This window comes from Triturus cristatus, chromosome 8, assembly GCF_964204655.1.
Source record: "Triturus cristatus chromosome 8, aTriCri1.1, whole genome shotgun sequence".
NCBI lineage: Eukaryota > Metazoa > Chordata > Amphibia > Caudata > Salamandridae > Triturus > Triturus cristatus.
This window is the reverse complement of record NC_140591.1, coordinates 768,959,541-768,972,879: the sequence shown is the minus strand read 5'-3', so window position 1 is coordinate 768,972,879 and position 13,339 is coordinate 768,959,541. Positions and strand designations below refer to the sequence as shown.

Below are 13,339 nucleotides of genomic sequence, written 5' to 3'. Positions count from 1 at the left end.
TCTCCCCCCCCCCCACCCACCCAATGAGTGAGCAGTAGACTTTTGCTGGGCATTCGCCTCTCCAAACTTACTAACAATGAGTCTTGTTGGAAAGCTCGATCCTCCCAGGAGGTCAAGTAAGCCATTAAAACTCTAAAGCCAAATAAGACCCCAGGGCTGGAAAGCCTGACTGCCCAATTTTACAAACTGTGTTCTTAGGCAGTTTCTTAACCTTACAACTTTGTTTAGCCATTGGGCCACCGCAAGAGCAGTCACTCCGATGAGTGATGCTCTGGTCATGGTTAAAGCAAAACCTAATAAAGACAATATGCTTACGTTTCGTCCGATCGTCCTGTAGAAATTTGCTGCGAAGCTCTAAACAAAAATCCTGGCAACTCGTCTTAATGACATGCTCCCCACTTTGATATACCTATACCAAAGCAGTTTTATTCAGGACAGACAGGCCATGATAATGTATGGAGGGCTATCCACATGGTTGAGAAAGTCACCCTCAAAAAGATACTGGCTACACTGCTCTCGCTTGATGCTGAGAAGGCCTTCGCCCGGGTGGATTGGAATTTTCTGAGAATGGTTCTCTGTAAGATGGGCATAGGTCCCGCATTCTTGCAGATGGTCTTCTCTAACTATGATAACCCTGCGCTAGGGTGACCCTTAATGGACATCTATCTGGGCCTTTTCATTATTTTAGGGGAACCAGAGAGGGTTGCCCCCTCATCACCCCTCTTTTTTGCTCATCTTTATAGAACACTTTCTATGCTGCATACGTCAAACACCAGTGGTTACAGGAATTAAATTTGGCTGCCGGGAATTTAAGACTTCCCTTATGCTGATGACATTCTTCTAACACTGGGTTTATCTCGCACTTCCCTCCCAGCCGTATTGACTATTTTCGAAGATTTTCAAAAGGCTGCAGGATAGGTTTTTCTTGACAAATAGGAAATTCTAAATTCAATTCTTGAAAAGGAGGAGGTGGCCACCCTGTCTCCTTGCTTTATCTTTCAGTGGACGCGGCCTGCCATTCAATATCTCGAAGTTCGACTTATACACCAGGTCTCTGAGCTTTTTGAGGTAAATCGCCCCCCCCCCCCTCTTTTGTCTATAACCAAAGCTCTACAATCCTGGTGGAGCCTCAGGCTGTCCTGGTCTTGCAGAATTAATGCCGTCAAAACTAATATACTCCGGCCCCTCATTTATTTACTTCAAGCCCTTCCAATATGGCTATATCCTTTATCCCTAAAACGCATCCAGAGCAAATTGATGACCTCGTTTTGGAAAGTAGGGTTACAAGGCTCTCCCAAAAAACATACTACTCAACCCAGGCAAGCAGGTGGTACTGACAACTTAGTATTTCCCATGATTATGCAGCTATCTGACAAAAACTAGCGGCAGATGTGCCACGCCATAGCTCACATGCCCCTGTGGAATCTGGTGTGGTTGGAGAGTGGTCGCATGCCTCTGCATACTTACTTTAGTACTCATGTCGCAACAAAGTTAAGGACGTGGGATAAATGCCTGGTGACCTATCAATCGCCCTACACACCTTAACATTTTAACCTGGCCTTTCTGCCTGCTCTTGATTATCGCTACTTCCGCTACTGGTGTGAGAGGGCTGTAAACTGATTGCTGAGATGTAGGACTGCTATGCCCCAAAATTTCCACAACAGCACATGACTTTCCAGATTCAGAGAGACTGTGGTATTTACAGGTTTGACATTGGTTTTTGCGTACTATACGCGGGAACCACTAAAGCCAAAATCCCTTTCGAAGTCTGTTTTCCCAAATTGGTGGGTACACGGGGTACGATCTTGGCGCTGTACCAGCTTCTTCTGTCACATGAGACTCCAAAGACATTGAGAAACATTGAGTGGGAGAGGGTACTGGTGAGGAAAATTATTAGACCTTTTTGGGGGGCGAGATTTCTGCACTACTTCAGATAATTTTGAACTTTCCCATTCCAGCTACTCCAGAGGTGATGCTCCTGGGCATGAAACACGCTGAACCGGCTCGCTTGACTAATGACGAATGGCACGTGTGCCTGCAGTGTCTGGGAGTGGAAAAACTTACAATAAGGGCACTACTGGAAAAGGGCAGAAACGCCACCTATTTTACAGTGGCACCAATGCCTCTGGGCGATACTCGCTATGAAGCGCCTAACTAGCAACATTCAGAGGTCTCATTTGGCATTTGAACTTAAGTGGAAGTCCCTGGTTGGGTGTCTAAGTGAGGGAATGCCCAGCATGGCCTTCCCCCCCTGTGGTGAAGTGTGCCAGACCTATTTCACTGACAGAGGGGAGATCGCAACTCCTCCAGGTACATTGTATTTGCTGGGAGGGAGCCCTAGAATAACGAATGAAAGGGATACTTGCTAGTAACTTTTGGGATTTAGCAGGTGGACAAAGGCGGTTGTTTCATCCTTCAACAGCTGGGGTTAGCAGAAGGGGGAATGGGGCGGGAGGAGCAAATATGAGGCAAACGTGTGACGAGAAGATGAAGACCATACACCATGTGGACAGAAAAATGTGAACAGTATGGTATGTACAATTATAGCTAGTGGCATTAAATGCTTTTGTTGGCTCGGTTTATTAGCGCCTACAGTGACATATGATTACTCTTTTATACTGTTTTTTCTTTATCTTTTGTTTAGAAAAAAAATATTAATGTTTTGAAGCCAAAAAAAAAACCTTTTGCACTTTAACAAATAATTACTATCGGGTTTCATGCAAAGGGCAATCCGAAAGTGAATTAAGGTTTAAGAAAGTTACATATGACTAAGAAAAGAAAAAAAATAACGTTATATCTTCGCAATCAGTTGTGTTACTCCAGGCACACTATATCACAGTAATCCAACAACGATAGCTTACTATACCAAAAGGGGAAATCGGATTAAAAAAAAAAATTCAAAGATGCCTTTAAGTTGATTCTTATTCTTAGTCTGCAGGTTGTCATTATCCCCTCGCATGAAACCCTCTACTCGTGGCTATTCTGCAAACGAATTCCAGAATTGATAGTTCAGGGCTTTCACACAGGTACACAACCCAGATGCTTGAACATGAACACCCCCTTCACTCTCCATCTGCAAGATGTGGCCTGTGTTACTTCTTGGAACAAGCAGGGACGACTGACAAGCTATTGGTTTTACCTTTGCTTCCTTGCTATGAAAATGGTTGTCGTTGTGTGTGTATACAGTGTGACATTAGACCGCAATGTCAAGCTACAGTGGTCATCTTGGAATGAGTTTCTTTAAGGAAACGTCATTGCAAGATGGCCTGTGAATGCAACGTGCCTTCAGAATGTGTTTGTAGGCACTAAGAAATGTGTATTTTTCAAGGGAACATCATTTCAAGAGGGACGCTTCTGCATGAGTAGGTTCTGGAACTGGAAAATGACATACGGCCATCTTCAACTGGTAAAATACGTGACCAAAAACTAAGCACAGAAACTCAAAAGCAAAGGAGCGGATACATCAATATAGAAATGGTATACATGAGGAAATGACAGTGTGCGAAAATGAAACTAAGGTTAAATGAACCATGAGGAAGGGGGAGAAAAAGAAATGGTATGCATCTACACAGGAATGCAGATACTCACTTTAGAATCATCGTCATGGTTTCTTTCCTGTCCTTCCCTTGGAAAGGTAAAGTACCAGTTAGCATTTCAAACTGAAAAGAAAAAAAATATTCATTCAAAAAAAGCCAGAAGTAAACTGGTCTACTTCAGTCTGGTAGGCTAAGTTTTGATGTAAGAATACGTTAGTCGTTTAGTATAACTTTATTCGGCTATCAAAAACAGCCATAAAAGTGCATATAGAATAATCAAAATCAAAACAATTAAAATGTTTTGATATACTGCATACAATAATAATCGTAAAATGTATTTGCTGCGCTATTACATAATGCTTTAGTCAAAAAGCAATCCTGCAGAGAACTATATACGTCCTTCAAATCATTGATAACTTTACATGCGACTTGCGTTTGCACTTCCAGCAATTTATGTTTTCATTAAATGTTTTCACTCCTGTTTCTGAGATTGGCTGCAAGAAGAAATGTGCGAGTGGAATACTTACGTCAACAAAGGCAGTGTCCTAAACCAACTTTTTTAATTCGGAAAATAATTCAAGAAAATGCATAATCATGGTTAAATGCTCCAACTCTGAACTTTCAAAGAAAAAAAGGAGGAACTCCGTCGTATTCACTTCAATACCAATCTACTTGGCAGGAAGAAAACGTCACTAAATTGTATTCCGTCAGATTCATATGCAGCACATACATACTCCTGCCATCAAAGGGTTGGTTCAGAATAGCGAAGTTATTTTTTCTCCTAGTTTGTCAACCTGAAGCCCACAATGCATTGAGACAAAGACTCCACGTTAGAGGATTTATCCCTACCACACCACATCATTGTGTGAACACGTTTACAAGTACCCTGTGATGTCCTCTAGTTGCAATGCCCGAGGATGTGGAAGGTTCATATGAATTTTCACCGGAACAACCATTAAATCAATAGCTGCAGATAAGTTAAGCCATCAGTTTGTGGGATAAATGTAATGCAGATTTGTATGCTGCACTCCTACTCAATAGCTAATCAGTCATCTACAGGCATCTGGAGGTGGACACTTATTAGAGCAAAAAGCATTGGTACACCCACTAGAACTTTTCATTTAAGTCACCAACACAGTAGCATTTTGCAAATCCAAGGTGGCCACTGCAACAGACTAGACCATGGGGAAACTCAGAAGGCTGTCTGCGCACGATCGAGATTATTCGAAATGTGTTGCAGCTGGTTAAGAACTACATGCTCAAATAACTTCGTTGTGTAGGAGATGTTATACAGAAAAGGTTCTCCTGCTTGCATGGTCTATTTTTTTTATTTGTAGAGAAACATGAGGCTGCCTCATGCTCATCTGGTAGGAAACCTGGCTCACAGAGGGAAGTTGATAAAAATGAAATGCTCTGTCTAGATACAGCAGGGAGGAGTGGCACCGCCAGCAGTTTGAATAGAAGAACAAGGAAGCAGTACTGTTCCTCTTTCTGCAAAGGAAAGATGGCAAATTCAGTGGTACAGCAAATTCGACTTCATTACTGAGGAGTATGCAGAAAGCAGTAGTTACATATCTATGCGCATCTGTTCTAGTTCCCGAAAATTGTTGCCTTTGTCAGAGACTAGTTTTAAATCTATAACGGTTATTAAAAAGAACTTGGATATAGTCCAGAATTATCAATCTTCTCCCACAACAAATGTGCGGTAGTGTCACAGTTTCTGATGTGGTATTAGCCTCACACTTTCTTTTAAGTGTTTAATTTAGCTACGACCTTAAAATAATTTTGAGAGGCCAATTCACTTTCAATTCCGCTTAAGAGGCTAACCTTTACTTTGAGGTGCTTATATGACGTATTACAATTGTATTTGTACTTATTCTTCCATAAAGTAAAAGAGCTGCCATTTTCATTTGTGTGATCTGCTTTGTTCACCATCAATGCCACTGCAAACTATTTAATCTGAAAATAACTCCCTGCTAGTTGCATTATGGTTGAAGTATAAACGCGGTTTGTTGGTCCATTATCTCATTATTAGCATAGACTTCCTACATTAGCAACCAATTTTCACTGAACGCGAAGTAAAACTGTCTACATTTGCAACTGAATTTTGATAAAATGAGCACCCGAAGTGTATTCTGATTAGCAGACATGCAAGAATGTTAATGTCCCAGTTCAGGAAAAATAGTGAAACATTTTTTTACTATCACTCTATCCCAATAACTAGCTTCCAAACAGAAGGCATAACAAGAAACAAAAGACATATCCGTGATAGAGTTGTGAAAGATCATGTAGTGACTAACTACGTTCTGTACAAAAAAATCTCTTTCTAAACAAAAAAGTGTACAGTGCCAACCTGCAGGGGGGAGTGAACATGAATAGTTTGAAAGTGCCTTACGTGCCAACTAAGCATTCGTTTTAATTTCAGGCAGACGTTTAATAGAGAATACACAGTGATGGAGACTGAACCCGAAGTAGGAAGTACTCTGAAAATAGACAAGACAGCCTGGATTTCTTTTAAAACAACCCGTTTTGTTTAGGCTTTTAGACACTATGTGGTATGATTATCATTTTCGGATGGTTACCCAGCAATAGCTCAAGCTTTTTACCGAGAAAATCTAGAATCGTGCCATTGTAAGGTAAGGTTGTAATGGGTACCTATGCACTTTACAAAATGGTACTTGGTTGGTGTGTGACCGATTAAACCAACTTTAGACCCACTTCCGTGGTAGATTGATTTGACCCTTCTGCTGATGCACCTGCACTTTATTTAAAAAAAAATTAACATTGAAACGGTTATCAGTAGTTCGCTGTGAACCTGCCCTAGACTACACATTCTCGCAGTTCTCCACGGTAGAGAAGCCAAACTCCTGCAGGTCCAGCATTCTTGCCAATATGGTCTTTCGATTCTATGTCAGGACCGGGGGCTTCGGATTATGATCTTCATTCTCTATATTTATTGATCAGCAGCTCACCTTTAACAAAAATACCATAACAACTAATGGGTCTACATTTCCCCTGAATCCAACTAACAGACAAAGTCCACTAATCGCAGTGCTACCAATGTACGTAAGAAAATCAGTAAGGAAAAGCCCTTCCTCTTTCTTCACTGCTCAGCAGCCAGGTACGTTCTTTTCCTTGTGGATTGTGTGGGGGTAGTTTTAGTTTGTCCGCATATCTTTGTTGCAACTAAATGTTGGGATTATGACAGAGAAAAATTGTAAAAATTCCTATCAATTGTATGTAAGAGAATGCATTGCTAGTTTTAGGGTATTGTTGTTGCACCAGCACATTTCACTGGTGCAACAGGAGCCAAACCATAACCTTGCTACTGCACAGGAAAATTAAATCCCGAGCACATGGGTGGGAGACCCTACAGAGTTGAAACATCTGCATTCTGCTCTACCCTGATAACAGCCCATGGTGGAGCCTGGGTGGACAGAGTGGTGAGCCACAGGTGTAGCACCCAGACACCACCTCTCCCTCAGACGTCTGTGAGAGACTTAGGCAAATGTTCTTAAAGAGGCGGAAGAATTCCCTAGAGGAGATTTAGGAGGATGGACAGGCTGGTAATACCCTTAGAAAAGATTAAGGATGCCCATACCTGGAAGACCTCGAAGACTGGAAAATCAGGAGATCCTGAACCAGATGAAGACTCAGCTGACAAACAGAGTCCCAACAGACCTTGGAAACTGGAAGTGTGTCCCAAACGTTCCAGGCTATAGAGGACAACTCCACCATGGGAGTTGGGGCCCAAGGAAATACAAGAAATGAAAGACCTAGAGGATATTTACCATCCGAGGTCAAGGCAATGGGTCCTGGCTTACAAAGCAGCCCAATTCATGGGGAGCAGATTAAGAAATCCCTATCTGAACAGGTCAAGGGCAGTTTAAAGGTGGAATGTCCAAGGCCTTCTCTAGACAGTAGCTGGCACCGACACTGGAAATTGATGAAAAAATGGTCACGTTTGTGACTAAATACATGAAGGACCCCCCCAAAAAAAAAAAAAAAAAAAACAGGATATCTTGCTTCTGTAGCGCATGCCAGGACAAACTTCTTAATATTGCGGGGCCTTCATATTTTTTTTAGACAAGCATCTAAATAGAGTAGAAGAATGGTAGTCCTTCGTGGTAGATTTATTAAAACCTAACCAAATGAGTTTCCCTGATAGCATGTGCATTAATACGAACCATGCCCCAAACTTCTCCATAGAGAGCCGTCAATAATGCCCTTTGCTTTGTAAACCTCTAGAGTAGGAGTCACAGATCTAGGTAGTGTTGGTCAGCACGGGTTCAAAACTGCAGATTCTCTGTGCAGCAGTAGTACCCTGCGCTTCTCAACCTGGATGATCAGTATTAATAATTTGTCAACCCTAATATCAAGGTAATCAAAATTATCAACTTTTTCCAAGAGCAATGTCCTCTATCCTTAGGCTACTTCCAAGGGATTTTTGAGATCTGAAAACACATACTTTGTTTTTCAGATATTTACTTCCAAGACCCTCAACGTACAAAAAGCTTTAACTAATTTAACAGGTTTTGCAGCCCCATTGTCGTTCTTGAAATAAGCGCAGTATCATCAGTGAAAAAAAGGGCTGGTGGTATCAATATACCATCAAGCTTCAGGGAACTGTAAATATGATCACGAAGGAAATTGAAAATATCATTAACATAAAACGAAAACAGCGTGGGAGCAAGAACATCTTTGACGTACTGCCCCAGTCACGGCTGGTGTCGCGGTCTTCAACTTCATACCCACTCCCTGAGGTGGATCAACCACCTTCTTTTCCCCACTGTTTGACTGTGAATTCTTCCACGCTCTCAATGTTGATATTTGAAAGGGCCAATAGCATTGAAGTGTTTGAAATACAAGTGCACTAAAGTTCAAAATATAATGAAATGTTTGCCAAGACATGCATGCTATTTTAAAGTAGGTGAGGAAATTCGGTGTAAAAATTATAACTAGTCCATCTCCAAGCTCTAAAGCCCAACAGTCCACTACAATTCAGGGCCTGAGGAAAGCTTAATTCAGTAGTGCGGTCAGACACCAAGAGAGTAGGAGTTATTCACCTTACAGTTTCCTCATATAACAAGTGTCAACGTTTTCAAATGAAAGTAGCCCACCTTCCCCCCTGGTACCTCAAACGCCTATACCTCCTGCTGTCCAGCTCTTCGTTCAGATAGCAAATGACGACTCACACCTCTTTATATCTCAGAGCTTTCTGTGAGATGCTATGTTGTGGCAGTTATTTATGAAGATAGCACAGAGATTTTTTCCACAGATGCTAGCGGAAAGCAGGCAGCTACCAGGTTGGCATGAGAACTAAACACTAACCTGTTACAATGCTGCAGTACTGTAACTGTTATGAAAGTCACTGCCAGACTGCCAACACGGAGACCTTTCACTTTCTCAAAAATATTGAAGTTTTAGCAAAACCATGTACAGCTGTGTTATAATGTTACAATGGCAATTCCTTCAAACTGGTTTCCTTCGTGTAGCCCCCCCCCCCCAAAAAATGGCGTAAAAAGCACACATGAAAAAAAGAGTAAATACATTATATCTCAGCTGGTTTACTGGTAAAGAAAACCGTGGGAATTAAAGACTGTCGTTTAGGAACAACTTGCTTGATCCCTCTGTACTGGTATATTTTCGTTATTTATAATGAAACAAATTATACTCTTAGATCGAGAGACCAAGGTAGTGGGAACAGCCCAGCAAACACAACCAGCAGTTGCCACCAATAAACATGAGAAGAGTACCATGAATCCCCGACTGTGGGTGGGAGCCGGCAGTGTTCACACAGTCTAAGGCAATCATAATACACTATTAAATTCCAGTAAGCAGTCGACTTCGCAGATTAGCCATTCATCCTTCGCTTTGCCCCAGGAACATTTCCAATAATGCAGCGTTTGGCTGACCTCAATGCTACCGCAACAAGGAATGCGCAGGATTAGGCAGAGCACCTTGGGGCATTACCTGCGGCAGCACAACCAGTTCTGGTCTAGGAAGGAATTATCAGGTAAATTGCAATGCTTCTATGCCTCATCTCAGGATTTAGGAGCACTGAATGCTTCATCTAGAAGATTTAGCTCTGAAGGGTTCACTTACAGGCCACAACAAGTCTCACACCACTGGTGTACTGCCCAGGTGTTCCAGATAACCCAAAGCTGGGTGTTGTAAGATTCATTGGGGCCTATGAGGAAATGACCAAAGAGTTAAGGACAGGAGGCAAAAGGCAATTATTGATTGCAATTACCAAGCCCTTCAAACTGGTTTCATCTCCCATTCCAGCAAGATGGGTCATGAATGAAGAAGGCATTCAGACATCCACATTTGGGGCACGTTCTTTAAGGGACAGCCACTGCATCCAAAGCTTTCTCTGTGGGTGGCCGCTTGGAGGATATCCTGAATGCAGCAGACTGATCGTCTCACTCAACTCTTAAAACGTATTATTTTAAACCAGTGATGGAGGTGCACTGTTGGTAATCAATAACATTTGAACTAGTATAATCTGAAGCCTCTGTTACCGACTTAGAACGTAAAATTTCATAGCTGACGTGAAGGAAATTTTCAATTCTGTTAAGCACATGGAGGCAAGATCATCCGACCCGAGACTGTATGCTAACCCCGTCACCCACACTGGGCACAACTGGAGTCATACACCATTCGCTACAAGTACTACTGTTTCGAGATGGTGTATAACGGGATGTTAAATAATGGATTATGTGCATTTGGAAGGGAAATCGCTTTCTTCACATTTTTCTTTCGATGGGACAATAACAAGACTAGTGAATGATCAGGAATGACAGCATTTACAGGAAGAAAGTTAAAGTGCTTTTGCTTGTGGATTATCTGATTTACATTGGAAGGAATAGTTATTGGCAAACTATTGTTTGTTTTCGGGACTCAGGAGAAAGGCAGTCCAATTAGTAGTTATGGTGTTAAAGCTAAAGGTGGGCTGTGGAGCAATAACAATTGAGAAAGAAAAGCATAGCCTTGCCTCCATGTCCTTAATAGAATTTAAGCTTTCCCTCACGTCAGCAAGGAAATTCTACATTATAGAATGGACACAATCCAGTACTCCTTCCACGCTCCCCTTCTCATCACAAATGACATTAACATTTTCGGCAGAAGCTCAAATTTGAAAGTGGGCTGTCTCGGAGATGGGAGGAAAACTGCTCAACTGCTGTTGTCTTCCTTCAAGCAGGGGCAAGACACCGAAGAGGTTTACTTTTCAGAGACAGACTAACTGCAAGAGCTCTACACATTCCAAGAAAAGAGATATGGTACAACAGAATGTTATTTTTCCTCAGTTTAGGGGTTCCACCTTTACTGGCATACCATGGGAGCTCTTATCCGTGTTGGTGTTTGACTTTCCTAACATGTGAGGCAAAGTGGTGTGCAGGCAGCTGAGCCCCACACGCATTATTGGTTTGCTTTTAACCTGTGAGCCGTGAACTGATAACTGGGTCTGTGTACCATCTTCGATCACACAAACTCATGGAAGTTGTGATCTGCTGTGTGGTGACGGCGTAAAAGGATATCATTGGGTTCGTTCACGTTTGTAATAAATGGTTACATGAGACTAGCAAATGTATTTCTTATTACTGCCCCTCTGAGACACTAGAATGAGCTTGTAAGAAAATAAATGACAAGATATTAAAGGGACATGATAAACTCCCAGGTGTCATTAGACAAAGATGAGTCACTACCTAAAAAATGTCTAACAAAAACATGCTATCAATTTAATTCCAATACACACCTCACAAACATTAAAGTTATTTCAGTAACAAAACACCTACCATAAGAACACCAAAAGACCACCAGTCAGCACTCTGTGTGTGACCTCGCCTGTTTACCACTTCTGGTGCCATATACTCCACTGTCCCGCAGAAAGAATAGGCTTTCTTTTCATGATCTATTGATTCTTTGCTCAAGCCAAAATCTGGAGTGGAAAAAATGAAAATGGTTTTAAATTAAGTAACTGTACTTTGGGGAGGCGACAGTTTGCACTGTGTGCATTCAAATAATTAGCTGTAAACATTTTCTGATGAGTGACAACATTCTGCCAAAGCAAAATGTCGTCACCTACAAAAAAGGTTCTCTTCACTTACGTACTCCAGCTCCACGTTGTGCTTTTTCTTTTAAATATACATATCTTTTATATCAAAGTAACTACTGAATCAGGAAATGAAAATAACTGCTTTTCTAATACTAAATGTTCTCTTAATTCAAGTCAAATGCAGTACAAAATAAAATATGCATCTTTTGGAGCATTAGTGTGTCAAGTAAAAATAATACTGCAATGGGGATTTGTAGGCAATATAAAGGGACAGTCTAGAAAATGTTACTTACCTGTAACTACCAGTTTATACCTCAAAGGGCCTTGTCTGCCTCGGACAATGCCATCTCCACCTCCTGCCAGGAATTCACACCAGAGAAGGCATAAATGGTTCTGGCTGGGCACAGACACACTCTGCCTAAGAGATCAAAGGATTTTGGAATATAAATATTGGGGCCCAGACCCCTGAACTTTAAAACTCTTATGGATCAAGAAGACTGCCAAGAAGAAGAGCTGGAGAAGCTGTGAGGAGGAACTACTACTTTGCTGTGTTGGCCTGCAGTGGCTGTTTCTGTCTCGGACAGTGAAAGGACTGGACTTTCTGCAATCTACTTTGTGAGTCTCTCCAAGGGCATGAGGTAGAGCTTGCCCCCTTTCAAGAAGTCTCAGGAACAACAAAGACTTCAAGCTCTTCTGCCCTCAGCACTGGAGCCTGTGTGTTTTATGCTGCAACAGAAGAAAAACAACTCGACGTCTACGACGCCGCTGCAGACTGTGTCCCGAAGGCACCGCATAGGGCACCGCTGCAATGCCGCACAGCGACCCTGGTCTCACAGACGCCGCCTGCTGACGCCACCGAGCCGCTGCACGCACGGCAACCTGTGGGCACCGCACTCTGCACAGACTTCCCTTCACGACGACGCCTTGGCCTACTGACGACGGCGCCATCTACTCCAGTTCGGCAGCCGATGACAACGCTTCAGCAACGATGACGCCGCTGCTTGCACCGTGACCTGCCAGCACCGTGACAAGCACAGCTTTCATCCAGCACCGCGACCCTGGTCTCACCGACGACACCATCTGACGCCGCCACCGAGCCGCTGCTCGCACCGCGACCAGAGTGCTCCGCATGCCGCACTTTGCACCGCAGCACATGACGCATGCCGACGCCAGCGCTCCCGACTCCGTCAGAGAGGAGAGCGACCTGCAGTGCGTGTGACTGAGGGCCCCGGTGACTCCTGCACCGATCCCCTGAACAGACGCCTGCAGACACCGTGTTTTCGGAAGGTCAAAGAGGTCATCGACGCCCTGCATTTCTAAAAGGTACTGTTTGCGGGTCTTCCCGACATCGTAGCTGGCCCACGACGCCTCGGTCAGCCAGAACTGTTTGGATTTGTTGGGTCATGACGCCGTGGCAGCCCCGGACAGAGCCAATGACATCAAGGAACTATTTTTAAAGCATTTTTGGATAAGTGAAGATTTTGAAGTACTGTATTGTGGATTTTTATCGTTTTTTTGGTCATGTCTTAAGTATATAAAAATATTGGATATTTTTCTAAACTGGAGTGGTGTCCTTTTATAGTGCTTACACTGTATTACTGAGGCAACAAGCCTCAGTATCTGAATCTGCTCGGAAGTTAATGGAAGAGTCGGGTGTCCCAGGAACAACATCAAACGCCAAACAAAGGCAAGCCCAAAGAAGAAAGGGACGAAATCAAAAATGTATCTCTAAAAAGGAGGATTT

The 13,339-nt window shown here is 42.7% G+C and overlaps 1 protein-coding gene across 2 annotated transcripts in view; it reads right to left on the bottom strand.

Moving 5' to 3' along the window:
• Nucleotides 1-13,339, bottom strand: part of RPS6KA3 (ribosomal protein S6 kinase A3) — a 690,637-nt gene that overhangs the window by 411,543 nt on the left and 265,755 nt on the right. For both annotated transcript variants that reach the window (XM_085622203.1, XM_085622204.1), the window contains exons 9-10: nucleotides 11,336-11,478; nucleotides 3,589-3,659 (exon numbers count right to left, since the gene is read on the bottom strand). In XM_085622203.1, coding sequence (XP_085478329.1) covers nucleotides 3,589-3,659; nucleotides 11,336-11,478 — 214 coding nt within the window. The remainder of the gene's footprint in view (nucleotides 1-3,588; nucleotides 3,660-11,335; nucleotides 11,479-13,339) is intronic.